We start from the raw sequence: 20,914 nt of genomic DNA on the forward strand, positions 1-20,914 counted from the left end.
AGCCTGTGAGAGATTTGGACCATTTCACTGTCAAATCATCATGTGCACGAGGTTTCCTTCACAGATATTTTTAAACGCTTTTATGGCCACTTTCCAGTGAAAGTCCACATTTCTGCAGGCTTGCCTTTGACATTTCATCCACTCTGTGTGTAAATTAATAGACGATTGACTGTGTGGTGGATCGGTCATTACTTCTCGAGTATCATCTGACACCGATGAGCAGGCCAGCGCAGAGAGAAAAGGACAGCAAGCAAATGTGTGCCAAATGAATGTAATGTGATAATCGTATATATGATATAGGAAGACTATTCTTCTCAGTGATGCACAATAATTTCTGTTCTATAATGAATTCTCGTCCTCTGAGCTGTGGCCAGAGGAGTTTGGCTCTGGTTTCTGTCGCCTCATCGATTCTCAGCGTGCTCAGATTTACGATGCGATAGTCGTGAAGAAGCTTTGTCCTTGTTCAGGTCGACTGGAGCTGCAGAGAGGTGGAGAGGAGAACGTCTTTAGTTCAGATGCAGAATACAGAATCTGATATGTTCATTTATCTGGGTTTACCTCACTGACTTTGTGGAGTTCATCAGGGAATGCAGAACTTCTAACGAATTGCAAGAGATTTCTGTAATGAATCTGACAGCACAAAGCTTATAACTAACATGAACACCGTTCACGTGTTTTTCCTCTTTTGTAATGTGAAATGCAGTGACGTGAGACATCGTGACACAGTCGCTCTCAATGTTAAATATGTACAGCAGGAATTCACTCAGGAACTTCACAAGGCTACATGATGTTAACGTGTATGACCATGAATGAAAATGGTTGAAACAACCTTTAAAGGCTGGTAAGTTAAATTTTTTAATTTAAATTTGTTTTATTTTAATGTCTATTAGAGAGTGCATCTTTTCTTAGGATAATATGCTGATGCTAGTTTGTTGACTTGCACAGGTCGACCTGAAAGATTCTGTATTTGTTTTGCGCGCATAGAGGTGGTTATGAGGTGTAACTATGTACTTTTTAGACCACCATTTTATACTGTAGTATTGTTGTAATGTGGATTATGGCCGCAGGTGGCAGCACAGATCTCACTGCTGCTGAGCAGCACCTGAAGAAGAAGAAGAAATCCTGCACCATCTTTGATTTTACATGGTTTGTATGACACACAAAATTTTGTTGCTTTAAAATTGTGTATGATTTACACCATTATCCCTGTGATTAATGGTATAAAGTCTCTGTGGGTCATCAGTTAGCCATGTCAGCCTGTCACAATTCTTTTGAAGCAACATTGACATGAACAGCAGTGTAGTTGTCCAGAAATCTATCCAGTTATTGTCGAGAACAAAGCAAACAAAGACATTGTGAAATCAGTTTTCCAATTCTGAAGTTGAACTGTTATTGCGCCCGTACCTGTTCTGGATCATTTGTACCAGAAAACATTTGGAGAAGCAGAGAAAATGTTGGTAGCTTCAGAGGAACATGATGTTTCAGAAACAGGTGAGTGATCTCAGATCGATGCAGCGTCCCGCTGAAGGTGAGATCGAGAGCTGCCACTTCGTCCTCTGCTGATCTCAGAGAGCAGAGCTGCCAATCAGACAGCTCCTCTCTGACAGCCGAGGAAAGCTCGGCCTTATCTGCTTCCTCAGACACACCTTTCTGCAAGGCAAAGAAAAGTGAGTTTATCTCCAGTCATGGTGGCAACGGTCCAGTCTAACAGCAGAGCTGCACTATGAATGTGTGATGTGGATCATGGAGCTAGAAGATGGAACACAAAGAAGCATGAGGTCATTTTAACTATTTTGTCTTGTATTCATTAGGAAACAACCACTGAATTTTATACCTTAAAAGCCTGTAAAAGTATTTATTAGATTGAGATTTGCTGAGTATGAAACCTCACCAGTGCAAAGTGAATCTGTAATGATCCTCAATCAAAGCGTCTGTAAAGGTTTACTTAGGTGTCCTGACATCGGACCTTGTTAATCAAAGAGGATCAGTGATTAAATTCAAAGATTTAAGGAAACCTGGAAGCCCAAACCTCCTGTTTGGTGGACCATTGAATTTATTTATTTTTTTATGAAAATGTTTTAACTACTTTATTCTAGAGCAAAAACTATTTTATCTTCTGAATACACAGGATTTTCTTTGCCTCGCCTCATGTTCCCAGTAAAGCTCTGAGTCTCCTCTGTGACCTTCAGAAGGTCAGAATCTGCATCTGTTTTGTTTCTGCGTGTTATTCCTGTTGATTTAACTGCAATAAACTCTGGATTTTTGACGCTGTATGTATTTCTCAGATGAACCTCCTCTGATATCTCCAGAACTTCAGCTGCTCTCGGGTCACAGCTGTGAGGAGTCCTCGGGTGGATGTAGGACCTGGAGCGATCACCAGAGGGCGCCGTCACACACCGTCTGTCAGGAGCCTGCAGAGAAACACAGTGCAGAGTCCATCTGCATGTACAGTCTGGAGTCTAGTCTGCTGTGTCCACACACTCTCATAGAGCAGCACAGGTCTGAAGAAGTACATTTACTCCATTAAGTACAGTTAATACGCTCTGATACTTCACATGAGTGTTTCCACTTTCAGAGACTCGATTTTGCTCCATTTCAGAGACGAATACTGCCGAGTTCTGCTGCGTCAGTGAGGTATTTCAGTTTGCAACACTTTATACCTTTATCTGAAATGTATGAATATTGTTCTGTCTTCCTCTCAGCGTTAGTTGGGTGAAACTCTTTCCTTCCTGCCTCTTTGCTTCCTTCTATATCTCAGGAGATACAACCACAGGACTAGAATAAAAACCTTTGGCACTCTGTTTCTCTGTGTTTATAAGATTATTTCACTGGAGGACTTTTACTGAACAGGATAAGCAGTTCAGAACATGTAAACCAAAACATTATTATTCATTCATTATTATTATTATTGGTATTATCACCAACTATCATTTTTTAATAGAAAATGCTGTCAGTCAGATATTGTTTTGTTGGTTTTTTTTGCCTGTCACACTTTTTGCTTAAACTTTTTTGTTTTTTCAAATGTCTCTTTAATAAGTTGTTATTATTCCCTCAGATCATTAAGAAGCCATGACATATGAACAGTATGCTGTGTATACCTGCTGTATGACAGCCCAAAGTGCAGAGTCCACTCTGTTCTCCACCTTCCTGTCAGAGCTGGACACCATCACAACCTGTTTTTCTGGAGGTTTCTTGAAATCACCATCGCATGCAGCCTCAACTGGACGACTGTCTTCCCTCTCTGACACGTCTCCAGAATCTCTGTTTGGGAAACACATGTGAAGGTGAGGAATTTTATTCTTTGACACCCGAGACGTTGTGGTCCATAGTTAATAACTCTGCGAGAGCCTGCGGTGTTGGTATACTTACTGTCGGGGCTCCTCGATAAACTGCTTGACCTGTTTGCTGCCTACGATCTTGACAACCAGTCTGGGGATGGGATTCGCTCCAGACGTGTTTTTCTGAGCCATGATGCAGGTGATACGATCGGGATTCCCTGGAGGAAGAGACAGCGAGCAGGAGAGGCATCAATCACACAGCTGATCGACGGCTGCGTGGCTCAAACCTCTCACCTGCTTTTCACCTGAAGAAAAAAACAGATTCTTCTCAGTTTACTCGGCATTGTGTTTTTAACGATTCTCTACTTACACATGCAGTTATTCCATTTCTATTCTCCAGTTTTCACTGGTTTCCAGTTTAGTTCTCCATGACGAGGTGGATCATATTTCTTGTACAGTGTGTGTGTGTGTGTGTGTGTGTGTGTGTGTGTGTGTGTGTGTGTGTGTGTGTGTGTGTGTGTGTCAGGTTTCCTGTTTACTCTTTCTGCACCATGGTTACTACTCTGTCTCCAGCCTGCAGCACACTGCAGAGACCTGGGAGGCACCTCAACACACACACACACACACACACACACACACACTTTTATATATTTATATATGTGAGTGTTTTGCATTTGGACTCTGCCGGCATTATTAAAATGAGTGGACGGGTAGAGGAGAGAAGTGAGCAGCAGGTAAATGTGGAACAACATGCCAGATAAAAAAACAACTCAGACAGGACAGCCACGCTACACACACGTGATGAACTTACAGAATATGATGCTTTGCTAAGATTAAACTAGGGATGCAAATGTTTAAGCAATTTCTTTAATCAATAGCTGGTATGGACTACTATTTTATTTCATGAATTAAAAAAATGCCTAAATTCGAATGAATCTTCTTTTTTCATGCCAGTATTCTGTATTTAGTTTTGATATATTTGATGAGCAAGTATTTCTAATCAGTAACATGAACTGTAACTTTTTTGATGTATTAGTGGTCGTCTCTGTTGTTAATACATTGGTAATCGTTAATTTTTAACCATTCTTGACAGCGATTCATCCACTAATGATTCAGCATCAACATCCTGAGATTAAATTGTTCTTTAGTATATTTAAATTAGCTCAACCTTAAACATCTGCAGCAGTAATATTAATCAAAAACAAGATGAGTATACTAACGTCTCGCACTGCTGCTCACTTTACTGTTACTTTATTCTGTTACTGTTTGTGCTTTAACAATCAGTGGCCATCATCAAGTAGCCCAGTCAGCTAATTAGCTGTCTGCCTGCACAGGGGAGTCCAGCAGAGGTTGCAGTCAGACGGACGACATGAGATGCATGAAGCTGCAGAGTCGGGCGTCAGCAGTGGACGACGATCTTCACATCTTGAACGTGAATGGAGGATTTATGGAAAGACGAACCAAGACTGCTTCAGTGAGTTTTGTTTTCGTTTATCTCAAGTTTAAATGAAGTGTGTGTTACGATGAGTTTACCAGGCGACTGCAGTCGTCTCAGGTAAAAGATCAAAACTTGGATTCAAAAGGCGTTTTGTTGTATCGGTTCAGTTTCGTGGTTTTGTAAGTGTAAAAACATTTGGAACATTTTTTTTTTGACAAACTTGGTGACAGACTGAAGCTACGGGGCCATCAGACAATCACCTCGTGAGGTTTTCTAACACAGGACAGGCCGGGGCTAGCTGGTTAGCATGCTAACTTAAGTGGAAATCTGTACATACGTCTTCCACATGACTCAAACCTGCAGTTTCCTCACATTCTGTTGAAAATGTCAATCCATTTATTTTCTCGATCATGTTTTCTTTGGAGTCCTTTTACAGCGTGTTATTAGTACTTTAACTTGAGTACAGGATCTGAATATTTCTTCCACAACTGTGAAGAAATAACCCTGTACATGAAGCTGCATGAGTCTTTTTTGGGGGGATGGGCCTCTAAAAGATCAGACACATCATCATCATCATCATCATCATCATCTTCATCATTGTGTTTTCATCAGTCTGATGAATGCCAGACTAACTAAATGTTCCTTGTCTTGTCTCCACCAGATCCTGAGACAGAAATGTGAAATCTGTGTCTTTAGCTGCTAAATGTTCCACTTGATTGTGAACAGGTCGTGTCCAGGCCTCTGTGGGTTCAGCTCCTCAGTGAATGGTATTTGGTCACCGTTAATATAAAAAGATATTGATTGGTGGAGTTTTAAGTGCAGCACTTAAGTAACGTACATCCTGTTATTCCATTCCACCTCCGTCCAGCTGTCCAACTCGTCTCTTTAAATGCCTCTGGCCAACAATTAACAAGGGAATCAACCAGCTGAAGTTCACTTTAATTTTGCAAAATCATTAATTGGAAAGATTTTTCTAATTAAATTTCCAGAAGCGATAAGGAAACAGCTTTGATAAGAGGCCTAAGCGGAGATAGAGGACCTAATTACATTAATTACTCTATACCTGGAGGAGAAATCTGAGTCAATAAGTTCTGCAGCCTCTAATCTTTTCATAGAATAAAGCAGGAGGTAGACCGCTGGCACGTCGCCAGGTACAGCCACTGGAGCTCAGCCTCTCTCTGTTTGATTTGCGAGAATTAAGTTATTAAACGGTCTTAATAACTGTGGAAATGGCCGCTCATTCTTCACGGCATTGTCAGTCCCTACACGTCACAGGCCTCTTTAAGCATCCTGCCGCGGCCGAGGTGTGAAAGTCAAACTCAGAGTCCAGATCTCGATGATCAAACGAGCAGCAACAAAACAGCTTGAGGACGTTTGCCGCTGCGAGGAGAGACTAGAGAGGCGTTGACAGCAAACGGACTGAAGAATCCTCAAAGGCCCGTCTGGTGCTTGTGATGTCTCATACGAACAGTCCAGGGAGGCAGCAGCACCAAGAATTACAATTAATTGTTTTCATGTGCACATTCCTTAATTTTTAGTGGTGATATTTAAAAAGCATTTCTGTGGAAATATGAAGTAATGTTTCAAAATACCAATGGTACTGTGATTGTGCAAGGAGATTTAATATTGTTATGATGTAATATGAGAATATAAGAACACCTTCTGTTCATTTTTGTACACTTTATAGGAGAGACTGTCCAAAAATGTTCGCCACTATCCTGCTTTGAGCGACTAACAGATCCCACATCCCACATTCACACATGCGCTCCTATCCTGAAATTTTCTGGACAGGTGAGCTGTATGTGTGAACACAAACGACTGAATCAGTTTGAGCGAACACTAAACCAACTGTATGTACAAAGTCCTAGTAATGTCAGATTGAGCTCATGTGTATATAGAGCAGCGTTGGCGAGCAAGTATGATATGTCGGGGCTGTAGCTTCCTTGATATTGCAGTTGGGTCCAAATAGCCTACATGACCAGGGTGCTCCACAAAACGGTTTCAGCTCCATGTCTTGTCGACCGGTCACTGCTGTACACCACCGGCTCGAGACTAAACAGCAGACAGACACAGGTGGAGAATATCGAGTATCAAGCTGCTGAAGAGCCAGACGTTTGCTTCAGGAGTTGGTGGAGACCAAAAATTGAGCTAAAAGACAGACTTCTGTTCATCCAGTGACAGACACAATTCAATGTAAGTGATTATCTTGCTCTGTAACTGCTGGATGGAGAAATATGCAGCTGTTCTCAGTCTGACCACATGCTGCATGGAGGAGTTCATTTCAGTCACCGTCATACGTAATGTCACATCTAAAATACCATCTGTCGTTAGATTCTGGAGGGTTTAAGACTTTGGGACTCATCGTGTGGACCCAAAGATCGTCATCCAGGACCTAAATTAACAACCCTCCATAGTCTGCAGTGAAAACAGGTCAAGGTGAATGACTGCAGACATTCAGACAGGAGCACTTTCTGTGCATGAGGGTAAAGTTTGTAAATGTTTGTGTAGCATCAGTTATAATGAGCAGGATATGACACGCTGGGGTAAAATGTGTTCTGTTAAGTCACCTCTCTGTGTCTCACAGCTCCTGCTGTCAGCCTCATTTATGCACTCGGCTGAGACGGTCTTTTCGCACACAGGCCTTAATTGATTAGCAGCCAAATTAAAGAGCAGCGATGGGGGCCGAGGGTGGAAGAGAAGGTGACAGAATCACGGCGCTCTCCTCTCCTCCTGAGTAATTCTTTTACTGAGGTTCTAAATCGGGTTTGCCTCGGACTGATAATGGATGTCCGGGCTATCCAAACATGCACCCGAAAGCCAGCTCAATCCCTCAGCTGAGATAAAAGCAGACAAATTACACAAGGAGGAAAGTACAAGGAATAAAAAAAAACACAGAACAACTCCTGAAGGGTTTTTATCGGATGTGTTGGAGTGTTTGTGTTTGTAGATGTGCTTGTAAGTGGCTGCACCTCCATGTTTGTATCCGTGTGTGTGATTTTTCTTTTTGGGGGGTGGATAAAAGGACAAAACAGGAGATAAAATTCAGAATGATAAATTGATCATTTAATGGGTTATCTCTGTCCCGTTAACCTTCGCCTGCGTGCAAATGATATGTTGGATTAAACAATGGGGTCTGAACATGGCAGGCACTACATCTCCTGACCGGCTGTGTGCAGAGACACATTGATCAAAGCGTCACGTCCAGGATGTCCAACAACCCGCTGCGCTGCGAGCCATCCATCAGCAGTCCCTCCTCTGGCTCACATGGCAGCGTCATTTAACATTTTTATAAATGCCCTCTGCTCGACATACCTGCACAGGAAATATGTGACATTATACTGTCCTTCAGCAGTCTCATGGTCACATGTTTGGGTGCCCAAACACTCTCTGTGGCCACGCTGCAAAGTTGTGAGGCTGTAATGCTCGTTCTACTTAAGAGCACCAATTTATTGGATAAATGGAAAATGCATAGACAACTCAGCTTTTTTCTAAATCATCGCCAGCAGTGGAAGAGAAAACAGACGTTTGTCCTGAAGGTTGTGCCGGCGTGAACGATATAAAATGGTTTACTGTCTGTGCACTGCACATTTTTTGAGGTTCAGAGTGAAATCGTCAGCCTCGGTGCTGTTCCTGTGTTACGATCTTGAATGTAAAGATGCTGTTCTGTCTTTGAACATGTTAGCTTTCTAACACACAAACGTTTGCTTGCTAATGCTGCTTTCAGACAGAACTCGGCAGATTATTGTGATAAGGAAGTTATAGTTGGTTATGAAACAGTCTCATTTTAATACTGATGCTTCTATATGACCTACATAAGCAAACAAGAACATCAGCAATGTGTTTCTTTTATTTGCTTCCAAAACATGATGACAATCTTTACCAAAAATATATTAAACTTTCTTAAATGTCCACAGTTTTTCTTTCATTTTCTGTCATTTAGCAGGTTCAGGTCTTGTTCTGTCGGCCCACATGTTGTAGTGTGAATTGATCTTGAGCCCTCTTGTTCAGTTCTCTTATAGAAGCAGGCTGAGGCTACTCTGGTCTGTAGGTGTCACTGCAAAGCCCAGTTACCAGAGTAAACTGCAAACCACAGATATGTTGAGTTGCTCTGCATATCAGTAGTGTTTCTGCCAGGTGAGATGGATGCCAAGCAAGTGAGAGAGAGCTCAGTACACGACTGTGTTTCAACATCTGCAAGCGAGAAACCACTGGACATTTCTAACGAGGCGTTGGAACATTTTGCAGCCGTGCTGGTGGCAACAGAACCAGGTTCTTTGAGCCAAAACAAAATCTTTTCCTCACCCTAACCAAGCGGTTCTTATACCTAAACCCAGCCCGACCATGAACACAGAGTTTTCAACAGAAGTGTAAAGATTCAACACAAAGAAGTATAATGTGTCAACATATTTGTGGCTTTCATAAATGTACACAGCCAACATTTATTCTGGCAACTGAGTTGCGTCATCGGAGGTGTTGGACAACCGTTCCTCTACCTCCCGTTGACACTGTAAACAGTTAGGATGATGTTACAAGGATTTCCCTTGTGGGGATGTTAGTGTCGCACTGGAGTCAACAGCAATTTATTCAATAGTTGTCAAGCTAAGTGATGGACCAACATTGCTGCTTGAGTGACTAAAAACCTCAAAGAATCTCACTTTTGATCATAGTCCAGTTATTGCACGTATGAGAATTAATTAGATCTTGACATTGAACGGCGGAGACGCGCGGCTGCATGTCGCTGGAGGTCAAAGAGGAAATATATCCCTCAAATGTACTGGTATCAGTCAGATATACAGAACTGTTACTTTATTATGAACTCTCACAGAGCAGAATAAACGGAAATCATGTTCATAGAATAAACAGAACAATAAACGCTGACATGTAATAAATCAAAGGCACGTATCAGTCCAGGATTATAAATCCAGGCTGCAGCGGAGCCGTGCCTCTCTATTAAGGAGGTGTCAGATGTGATAGCAGGGCTCTGCTCCGCCCTTCAGGGAGCTCGAGCAGCAGCGACACTCCACTCGCACTGTTCCTCGTGTTAAAATGCAAATTGCTTTTTCCTGACCCCTCTGCAGTGGACAGGGAGGGCCCGTAGCTTTCAAAGTGACCTGCTTTTTCTCTTCAGCAGGCCGCACACTATGATGCAGCAGGCGCTGACAGGGCCAGACAGCTTAGCAGATAACATCGTCCATGGCAACAGAGCAGGCGGCAAGACAGACAAAAACACCAAAATATCCTTGCACACCACATCTTTAACCCGGCAGGCTCAGGTTACAGTTCTGCTCAACATGCTCAGACTCGTATCATTCGGTCAGTGAATTTAAGGTGTAAAACTGTTGAAAAAGATCCTTAAAAGACCAAAACGAGCCATAAATGTCATTTTGCTTCCAGCCTCCATTCGTGATCAGAGGTTTCAGTATGTTGTAGATCTTTCTCGCTCTGGCCGTTTAGACTTTTCAAACATAGTCAAACATAATCAGTATTGATTGTATTAAACATGGTGGCATTTCATTCAGGTGTGTCAGCTCCACGGCTCTGGTATTGTACCTACAGGCTCACTGCATCAGCCAGCGCCACCAAATTTCTAATTTGCCCCATACTTTGGTTTATGAACAGATATGTGGAGAACTAAAGACACTCCCATCAGTGAGCATGCTAACACACACACATCTTCAAGAAACACACACAGTAAATACTGAAAATCTTCTCACTCTAAACTCCATCAACATCAAATACAGCAGCTTCTGGTTAAATTAACTACATTCACATGTGTGACTGACGTTACAAAATTTAGTTAGCTGGGCTGTAAGTTGGAACAGATAATTACATAAATATTTATAAATCTCTGTAATTTTTTTTTCATCTTGAAAGGTCAGATTTGTTTCATTCCTAGTCAAATGCCACTGCTTTCAGATTGTAGGTCAGGTCAGCCGCCATCCCAATGATGGCAATGATTTGATGAGGTGGGAATGAGACACCTGATAGAAACTTCTCAGCGAGCTGCTTCTCCCTCTCACGGTTCGAAGACATGCAGGTTAACTGGTTATTAAAAATTATAGGTGTGACTACGAGTGTGAATGTTTGTGAGATTGACCGGTAAACTGTCCAAACTGTGCTCAGCGTCTCACAGATAAGCAAAGTACGGCTGGATTTTCAAAGGCTGCTTTGTTTAATTATCCTCTTTTATCTTTTAATTTTTCACTTCTTTAATATCTTCTTTAATCAAAGGCCTGGGAGCAAGCAGCACATTCTGGGAAGATGAATTCAGGGGATGAAAGCAGCTAATTAAGTCTTTTTATATGGAGGAGTTGTATCTTGTTGACCCGCTGAGAGATCCTGCAGAGCTCTGCCGCTCTTAAAACACTCATTTATTAGCGATAAACACATTTCTTTGAAAAAAATAAAATAAATGCAAAATCCAATTAATAGCAGTCAAAAAACACATTGAAATGTGTTCTTTAATCTACACGAGGAGAAACAGTGTGAACATGTTTGGAAATATTCACTTTCTTGACAGGTGGACGCTCAGACTGCGTCAACCAGCAGCCGTTAGCTTAGCTTAGCACAAAGACTGGACACAGGAGGAAACAGGTAGTCCATACAATACAATACAAAACATACACGCTGACAGATCACAGTGTTTTTATACAAAACAAGAAGTTAAGTGTTGATTCCATGATCTGTAACAGAGTGCATGCGTGATGTTAATGGTTTTATATGTCGCTTAACAACATATTTCATGTGATGCATGCACACGTCAAATCAGAAAAATCTGCAAATTAAGAAATGCATTTCATCGTGTTGACCACTAGGGGCACACATCAGTCATTACAAAGGTGTATTTTCTACCTTCAGTCTGAGCCAGGCTCGTTGTTTCACAGCGTAAGAACATTAAAATGCTGTCGATTCCTTTAAATCTATGGCTTAACTTTCCATTAATTTGCAAGATTTTTTGCCCACAGGCAGTTCAGGTAAACACTCAGCTAATAATCGTCATTGAGACGTCCATTTTAAAATGTCTTTCTTAATAAGAAGGTAAAAATGACCTCACAGTCCTCAGTGTTTGAGCATCATCGGGCTGTAATAACATGCAGGATCAAACATCTGCAGCCTAATCTCTGCAACAGTCGCCGCACTAATAAAGTCACCTTCCTCAGACGGATACGCTGCAGCTTGCACGATGAAATATTAAAGTCACACAACATGTGAGTGTGGCGAGCCCAGAGGAAGGCTGCTGTTCAAATCTGCTCTGAATTTCCAAAACTGACAATCATCTCCAGCAGAAGGGCCTTCCTGGGCCTCTCCTGCTGCCTCTTATCTGTCTGCCGGAGGATACCCAGGAGACACACATATAATAAATGTGTGAGTGCTGAGTGTATCTGAGTGGCTATCAGCAAAGTCACACTCTGACGTCGCAGAGAGGAGAAATGATGAAAATCGGAACGTAGTGAAATTCAAAAACGGCTGATAAAGAGATTAAACGTGCCACAGTCCTCTGTCATTATGTCGTATTGTTTCTTGATGTAATCCAGTCACTGATGCCCACCCTCGTTCTTCCATCTTAAACATTTCTGTCTGTAAACGTTTCTTGCATCACACTTGAACTTCGTAGTGTTTTTGTTTTTAACTTTGTAACACATGGATACGTTGTGCACAAAACCAACAAGCCCAGAAGAGAAACCAACACTTCTGGTCAGAGGGAGAAACACGGTTACTTTTAAACAGTATGAACAAGTTGGATTTCAGTAGTTTTGGATGTGCACAAATATCACAGCACCAACCTTTTCAAGAAGGTGGTTGAACAAATGAAAGAGGGAGGCTGTGTTCGCACGGTCGAACAAGGCCGTCACGTTGGGAAACGGGCTTAAACTGTCAATGGGTTCGTCCATCTTCCACTTTCAACTCCTCCGCTGAGACGACCACATGCTGCTCCAGTGTCTCATACTGAACACACAGTCTGTTCTCAAAGCGTCTATAAACCCTCTTCATTACAACATATTTCCTGACCTTGATCTGAATGATCTTCAGACCCTGGTTGTAAAAACTGTGATTTTCTTTTCACCACTTCCCTTTGATTCTTCTCCAAATCAGTCAGTAAATTAACTGTCAGTTCAGCGTTCAGCTCAGAGGAGAGAGACGAGATTATTTATCTGCTGTCAGGACAGTTGTCAGGTGTCAGGTGACGGGACAACAAACGGCGGCCGCGAGCACTCCGATCGTCCAGCAGAGCCGGACGGTGTGTCGGAGGCACAGCTCGGGGAAAAAGGTTAATAAGGACGCTTCCTCTTTACCGGGAGACAGCGCCGTCACTTTGCCAGCGAGGGAGCCTCGAACGGGTCCGTGCCACATGCAGCGCAGGAATATTTTAGAATATTAATTACACACTTAGTATGCTGTTGTCATATGGCTTTTATTAGTATTCCATCAACTCAATGAGGCGTGAAAGGGCCAGATGCTGTGTCCTCATCTATCCCACATATACTCTTGTCTTTTGTCAGTGATCAGAGCAGCGAGTGTCAGTCTGCTCATCACTTCAGCGATCTGATGTCATGTATTTATTAATTGGACCAGTGAGTTTAAAAATGGAAATAACACTCGGGTCTGATCTACATTATCAGAGCGAGGCTGCATCATGTGGAGAGCTGTTGTCAACACACACAGGAGTCGAACTGAGGACTTGTGACCCATATTAATTATCTGGTGCGTCAACACGACATTATATATTCTCCACCTTACCACATCAATCTTACTACTAACTGCTAACATTAAAAAGAAGAAGACGACGTGGGAAGTTTCCGCCGTCATACAACCAGAAAATAAAGAAAACAATTTTAAGCAAATCCTCTTAGAAAGAAAATGCATAAATTGCACTTTACGTTGAACAGATGATTTAATTGATGCTCTAATTAACTCGCCTCTGATTGGCTGAGGCTTCGACACAGTTTCTGTCTTGAACACTTTAACCATTTATTGTCCTTTGCACGTGTTCTTCTGATGATCAAACATAATATTTCTCCTCTGTAAACAAAATAAGAAGTTAAATTGAGCAACAACCTGTCTGAGTGTCAGCTGTACACAGCATGAGCGGTCATAAACTATTTCCCTGTCTGGGTGGAAACACCTGCCCGGGCAAAAGGTTGGTTCCTACTTATAACATTTGTGCCAATTACAACAGCAACACCTGATAACATAAATTACATACTAAACAATATTATGGCTCCTGCAGCCACTCTGATTGATTCAGTCAGGCCCAATTGCTGCTGAAATATTTAAGTTCTACTAGATCCTCTTAATGTAAATCATTAAAATTGGGTTTAATTGCTACTTCAAATGTTTCTCAGCTGTGATGAAAACCAAAAATATTGCAGCAGTCTCATTGTTTTAGACTTGCTATCTTTCTTTGTTTTGGGTGGAGTTTGAAAATCCCTCTGGACTGATTGCAGGTGATTCAGATCACCTGAGTGCAGGGTGCTGATGGAGGAGTGGAAGCAGCTCGGGGTGTTCCCCTCCCAGCCAATCAGGGTGTGGCGACGCCCTTTTGTGACGGCTTAAAAGAGGCGGGGTACAGCACCCAGGTGGCTCTCACCTTCATTCTGAATCTGTTCCTGACAGTGTGCGCTGTGGCTCAATTCAAGGTCTGCAGCCTTCTGAGGAGCATTTGAAGGCCAATTACGCCGTGCGAACTCTGTCCCAATTTGAAGGCTCCTCCAATTTCCCTCTTTTTGGAGGATGCATGGCTACGATCCTTCGTGGCCTCACATATCCCATGATTCTTTGTGTGCCCGAAAAAGCAGAAAGAAAGAGAGAGAATGGTGACATCTCGTGGTGTAGGTCGTCACTTTGTGGGCCTGGGCGGCGAAATCATGATGTAAGAGTAAAACATCTGGTGACGCAACCAGGAAATGCTCCAAAGGCTCGAGCGTCACATTTAACAACGGCTGACCAGGTTAACAAGGTCTCTGAAGGACTCGCCTTCGAAGACCTCGAAGACCACAAAGACACGGCTCCCCCTTAGATTTACATGTTTAACTTTTATAGTTTTATGTAGGTTGGGCTGGCTTGTAAGCATTTTACTGCCACCACCTGACCACACCACCTGTATGGAAAACTGGTGCGTATAATGCTTTTCTAGTAGTAATAGTGACTGAAGTAACATAAAGTAGCCTCTAGCCATGTTTCCATCAAATGTCAAGCAAATTTTAAGCAACATTTTGAAAGTTACCAAAAAAATCTAAAATGCGAATCTGGCTCATTCTCATGAACAGTTTTGAGCGAATGAACTCATGTCATATGTCATTGAGTCATATTATTGCTTCATATTAAACGTCCCTTGTGTGTCATGTTGTTATAAACGCTGATGTGACCAAACTCAGATCCTGAACTTAATGATGACGAGTTCATCCCGACCTTGACCACGCAGCTAACAGCCTTTTGTCTCCAGGTGAACGTCCCCACAAAGTGAGCCAGCAGGAACGCCCAAAATACAGAACGCACACATAGAAAACCTCCAAATATCAACACGTTAGTTAATTTCTGCAGAGATGAAGGTATGGTCACAGTGTGAAGCACGACTACCCAGAGCTGCGTGATGCCGTTCATTTGTTAGGTCGACATGACGGTTTTAAGCTTCTCTCCTTCAGATTGCTGCTGCTGCTCTTTACATCTGAGTCACAGCACGTACTTATTACCGAGTTGGATGAGTAACTCTTTTTGATTCCACTTTTTTAATGTGACCATTTGGGACCTAAAAATATGGTATTCTATTTATTATGTAGAAAAGAGGACGGTATTTTGTGGGAACGCGTTGTCGTTATAAACTTCTTTCCACTGTAAAAGATCTTGTTCTCATCAATTCAGGTTTTATTCTCAGGGGGTGGAATAAAGAACATGGCTGTGGGCTCCTCTTCCTGTTCAGCTGCGTCTCTTTATTGATAATTATGTTGGTGTGTGGCTCTTGTTTTATGTAATGGCGTGTGTGTAGACGCCTGTTTGTGCTTTGACATCTTGTTTAATGGCTGTTTCCAAACTCATTTCCTGAAGTTGACTCGCTGATGTTCTCTGGCTGTGTAATCGGGTATAAGAGGCATTCATTTACAAGGTTTTGTCCACTTCCTCACCGTGTCACAGTGATTTACCTCAGTGGAAGTGACTTTTACGACCGTGTTGGAGGTGAGAGTCAGTGAAGCACATGAGCTGAGGTCTTCAATAACATTATAACTCTCTTTTACTGCCCTGCCGAGCTGTGAGCTGGTGGCCAGGAGCCAGGCGGGAGGAGCAGCGCCTCCGTTTCTCCTTCAACACCGTCAGTATCTCCAGTCTGAGCACCTTCCTCAGAACAGCTGATAACCATCAGGAGCTTTTATTTATTTATTTTTTAATCTGGTGCCTCCGATATCCAAACTCTCACCACTTCTGCAGATTAATAAGGTTTTTATTAAAGATTAAACAGGTTTTGGATGTGTTGGATTGTGGCTGTTTCTTTATTGAATATATAGAAGTTAAAAGTTTTGAGTTTCTTGATTTTACAGCATATATCTCATCAATACTGGATTTATTCTAGGGATTGTCAAAGCCACTTATCTTTTGCCTTTAAAACAATTCAAGGACTTTAGGAATGGTTTGTTTGGCTTAAGAAATTGGAGAAACTTCATAACGGAGCACTCCCTCCTTCAGTCTTATCAAAATAAATTCAAGTAAAAAGTATTTTCATCAGTTTTTGCGTGTTCAAGCAGGTCTTACGTTTAGATTAAAGCTGAGCCTAAGTGATGAAAACCCGTGTCTCCTGCAGAGTCCATTGACCCGAGTGTCAGTGCAGAGTTTACACATTCCCATCGCACACAAAATCCTGATCTTACTGGGTTTAATGGGATTTTTGACTGGTGGAAATAGGAGTATTCTACTGAAAAGCTTCACATTAGTAAGCCAAAGATTTTGGTCAGTGAGAACATTATGAAGCAAACATGTCAATCAGTCATGGTGACAGTCAATTCTTTGTTAGTAATATTATTATACTGATGTTTTGAGCTGTCAGCCGGCTGTTAGCTGCAGCGTTTCCCTCCTCTCATCTTCACCTGACCTCCACATCACCCTGTGCACCTGTTTAAAACCTGCCGCTTGGTCCTGTGATACTCAGCTTCACAGCTGCATGTGTTTCTGTGGACGGACATTTTTTCACATTTTTTTAAAATACAAAATCCCAAAACAACAGCAACAATATCTAACTGAAAACTGACTTTTTGGTTTGCTAATTTCCAGTCCTTTCCACTCCATACTGGACACACACACACACACACACACACACACACACACACACACACACACACACACAGTGGCGATGAGAGTCCCTCAGTTCATCAGACTTTAGATTGGAATCTGTGGTGGTGTTGGTTGTGGCGGCTGTACCTGGTCCCTGGAGGATTGGAGAGGAGGAAAATTGAAACCACAACCTTTGGACAAGCAGACATTTAGGGGCCTTGTCAGAGTGAGATAGGGCTCCCCGGCCCTGCCAAACCCTGACGGCCGACTCCATCACTCTCGATATCCTCCGTCTTACTCACAGCAGCCTCCCCTCTTAAAGAACGGCAGATGTGGGGAACAGATCGCTGCTCAGACTTCAGCCTTCTTCTTCTCACGGTAGCTTCAAACTGAGCACACAGTGAATTCTGTCAGAGACTAAAACTCCCTTTCAGATTTTTTTTGGACCATTTTCTTGTTGACAAACTGATCGTTTAATTATCTCAAGACATTTTTAACATTTGGTTCAATAGTAACAGCAAACTATTTTATTATTCCAGGATTAACATTATGTTGCAGCATTTACATTTTTTTTTTTTTTTGTTCAATTAAGCATTTTATGTTGTGACAGCGCTGTGCTTATTCACTGGTTAGGTTTAGGCCCAAATCATCATGTTTTGTCTCAGAATACTTGTTTTGATCACCACAGACAGGGCTACAAAATGTCCAGAGGTTGAAAGACGAAAAAAAAAATCCAGTGACACCACCCTTACAAATGTTGAAACACAGACAAGAGCTTAACTCAGAGTCTGGTAATAAACATGTCATACGAATCTCAATATGGCACATAGCCTGTGATCCATATGTATGTACGTATCTGTGCTTTGTTAACGGAAACATGTTTATTCTGGTGCCTGTGATGCCATTTTTTTAAAGTGCTGATTTTCTCCAATGAAGCATGACAACATGTTATGAAGCACAGGTGGTGTTGCAGCTCAGTGACGACACTTTCCACCTGCATTTTTAATGATGTTTGTCAGCCAATCATGCACACATCATCCAAGGCCACTGTTAAAGTGAAACTCTCGCCAAAATGCAACATAATCTTTTTTTTGTGAATGTATATGAGTCAGACCTCTGTGTGAAAACATAATTACAACAAAAGAGGCACTTTTAAGATTTACTGTATTTTCGTTTTCGGGTCAAACTCATTTTCAATGGGAGTGCTACGGGCACAATAGCATCAAAATCTCTATTTTTAAAACAGTAAGAAGTCTTGACACAACATGAAACTGTGCTGGTAGCATCACCAGGGTCTCTACACATCAACACCAGCACTGAGAACATTGTTTGTGTACACAGAGTTTACTGAAAAGAACGTTAGCAGTAGCTTGTTCCGCTCGCCGCCGTCCTGCCAGTGGAGAAGAGTCGATCTCTGAATGTGACGTAACCTGGAGGACAGTTAAGGTGGAACGCTCCTAAAGCTTAGTTCTATATAAATGCACTGATCATTTGTTGTTTTATCATTAGCGAAAAACAATATTGACCTTGAAGTTGAAAAAGGAGCCTCATATAAGAAACAATACTAAAATCAAAAGCCAGAAAAGTCATATGAGAGCAGAACAAGCATATGCTAACGTGAGTTGTTCAAAAACTTTCTTTTAAGTAAACTTGATAAAAACATGATCCAAATAGAATCACAAGAAAGTAATTACTAATACGACCACTGTAGAAACTGTTTATCAGCTTAAGATAATCAGAAAACGAACTCTTGAAATGCTAAAAAATGATTCATACTGTCTCGTGGAGACAGAGATGATTAACACCTTCCTGTGGAGTCATCAGCTCATTTTGGTGAATGTAGCTCTGCATCAACACACAAACACAGATGTACAGGAGGAAACACACACTGCACCGTCTCAACACCAGAGCATCAAGCTAAGATGATAATTGTTGTTCGGTAAATCATCACCGAGATCCAATTTAGTCACATTCCTGTTTCTGAGCTCAGTGACATTTTCGTGCAAGCTGCCAGCTGTTTCCATCAGTGTCACTGTAACGACATTAAGCCAATGTGATTGCTGTGAGTAAATCCACATTATCCAACGTCATTTTTTTTAACCGTCCTGACATCCTGTTCTGTGTGCTCACACTGTTTCAGTCCCTCCCGTCGTCCTCCTGCATCACTTTGCAGAGATTGGACGGTAAATGGCAGGAGACGAATCGCGGCCTCAGAGAGCCTCGCCGTTCACCCCGAGGGACCCGGTATGAACGACGCGCCGCGACGATGACGACGACCACGCGAAGGTTAGACGCTCATCGGCATAAATCTAAACTGCTGCAATCATTGCCGTTACATAACAGCCACACAAACAACAACAGTCCTTATCAATCCTGCAGACACTGATGAATGGCATCATTATAGAGAATGAGCTGCAGTCAAATTACAACAGAAAATAATCTTTATCTCATGATTAATTGAAAGTTTTTGTCTGCTCCGCCTTCAGCTCTCCCCTCAGAATGATCCAGCAAAGTTACTGTCCCGTCTCTAAACGTTTCATACTGTGAAGGTTTACAGTCATGACAAGCCGTCCGCGAGTCCTCGTACACAGATGACACAATAAGTCTCAGCGAGTGTCCTCCAACTCTGTAAATGTTTAATTAGGGCCCGAGCACCTGGCGAAAAATTTTATAATCTATTGTCGTCCTGAATTTCCACCACTAGGCGGCGCTGTTATTAAGCACAGCGCGTTTTGGCTTATAACTCCCATATACTTTGTCGCACATTCAAATTCCTTATATCCACGCGTTCAGTGAAGTGGGCTGAGTCTCGTGGTATAGGCCACGCCCATTTCCGCCTACCGTTTTTTTTCCGCTACGTCGCAAAATGTCGAAAACCTACTTTTTCGAACTCCTCCCAGGCGATTTCACCGATTTGCACGAAACTTGGCACACAGCATCTGTGGACCCTCATGACAAAAAGTTATTAAAAGAATTTTGATAGGCCAAACAATACTCACATTATTAAATAACAACTTCCCGCAGATTTCCTGCCAAACAGGAAGTGTTGGATATCTCCACAACGGTGTGTCCAAATGACATGAAACTTAGTTTCACTGTTGCAGAGACATTATTTCCTGATAAACTTCAGTGGGAGAACACATTGCTTGATCACCACAGTCCTCATCATCAGCACAGTTATCATCACAGACAAACAGTGGAGGAGTTCTGGATGAGCAGAGTTCAGATCCAGAATGACAGCAGTGTAGGAGACCGTGTCCCTCATCTTATTCCAGATGTTGAAGCTCAGGTTGCCCAGATGTTTGGCCTGGTCTATCAGAGCTCCTGAGACCAGCTGTGGATCCTCCAGCAGGAGGCGCTGCTGGACTCTCTTCACTTCAGCCTTGTAGTTCTGCAGGATTGAGACGTCTTCAGCTGTCTGATCCTCCTCTGTGGCTCTGACTGTGAAAGTGCTGCGATTTCTCTGCCCAGAGCAGAGATCCTGGCCTCCTCTTCCTCTTGTAGAAACTGATGAAGCTCTTAAACTGCTCTTTGATCTGCGCCTCTGTGTGTCGGGCCTGGACCTTGATGCCTTCTGCTGTTTGATCTCAGTTTCCTTTAACTTGTTCAAAGACCTTTAGGTTCTCCTGTAAGGGCTTCAGGGACTTCTGGAGCTCTTATTTAAGACCCTGTGCAGCTTCATCGATGGGTCTGAATCTGTGGTTGCTGTGCGTCTTTGAGACGAGACGCACCGACTCATCTGCAGACAGAAGAGTTTTTCTTTAAATAAGACACAAAAAAAACACATACAGTTTAGTGTATTTTTTAAAGTACATTATGGAGCAATACACATTATTTTATCATAAATTATGTTCAGTTAACTATACATCTTTTTATTTTAACCTGGTGAGCTTGTTGTGGAATAATTAGATGGTACAGATAATAATGCAAATTATACCTA

At 42.2% G+C, this 20,914-nt stretch overlaps 1 protein-coding gene and 1 long non-coding RNA gene across 3 annotated transcripts in view; one reads left to right on the top strand and one right to left on the bottom strand.

The window, feature by feature from the left end:
- Positions 1 to 21: 21 nt before the first annotated feature.
- Positions 22 to 20,914, bottom strand: part of LOC119028384 (uncharacterized protein C1orf87) — a 41,100-nt gene continuing 20,207 nt past the window's right edge. Inside the window, exons 2-7 of one of the 2 annotated variants that reach the window (XM_037114285.1) lie at positions 3,370 to 3,496; positions 3,099 to 3,261; positions 2,292 to 2,411; positions 1,405 to 1,650; positions 559 to 630; positions 22 to 478 (exon numbers count right to left, since the gene is read on the bottom strand). In XM_037114285.1, the coding sequence (XP_036970180.1) occupies positions 464 to 478; positions 559 to 630; positions 1,405 to 1,650; positions 2,292 to 2,411; positions 3,099 to 3,261; positions 3,370 to 3,496 (743 nt within the window). In that variant the 3' untranslated portion in view covers positions 22 to 463. Of the gene's footprint in view, positions 631 to 1,404; positions 1,651 to 2,291; positions 2,412 to 3,098; positions 3,262 to 3,369; positions 3,497 to 3,648; positions 3,726 to 20,914 lie in introns of those variants that run through there. The other variant, XM_037114286.1, reaches the window with a different exon arrangement.
- LOC119028387 lies at positions 1,519 to 19,652 on the top strand. Its single transcript, XR_005077698.1, has 6 exons — positions 1,519 to 2,192; positions 2,286 to 2,499; positions 2,576 to 2,634; positions 3,056 to 3,284; positions 4,613 to 4,752; positions 19,115 to 19,652. It is a non-coding gene; the product is annotated as an uncharacterized LOC119028387 (long non-coding RNA).

Source organism: Acanthopagrus latus, chromosome 11 (genome assembly GCF_904848185.1).
Source record: "Acanthopagrus latus isolate v.2019 chromosome 11, fAcaLat1.1, whole genome shotgun sequence".
Taxonomy (NCBI): Eukaryota; Metazoa; Chordata; class Actinopteri; order Spariformes; family Sparidae; genus Acanthopagrus; species Acanthopagrus latus.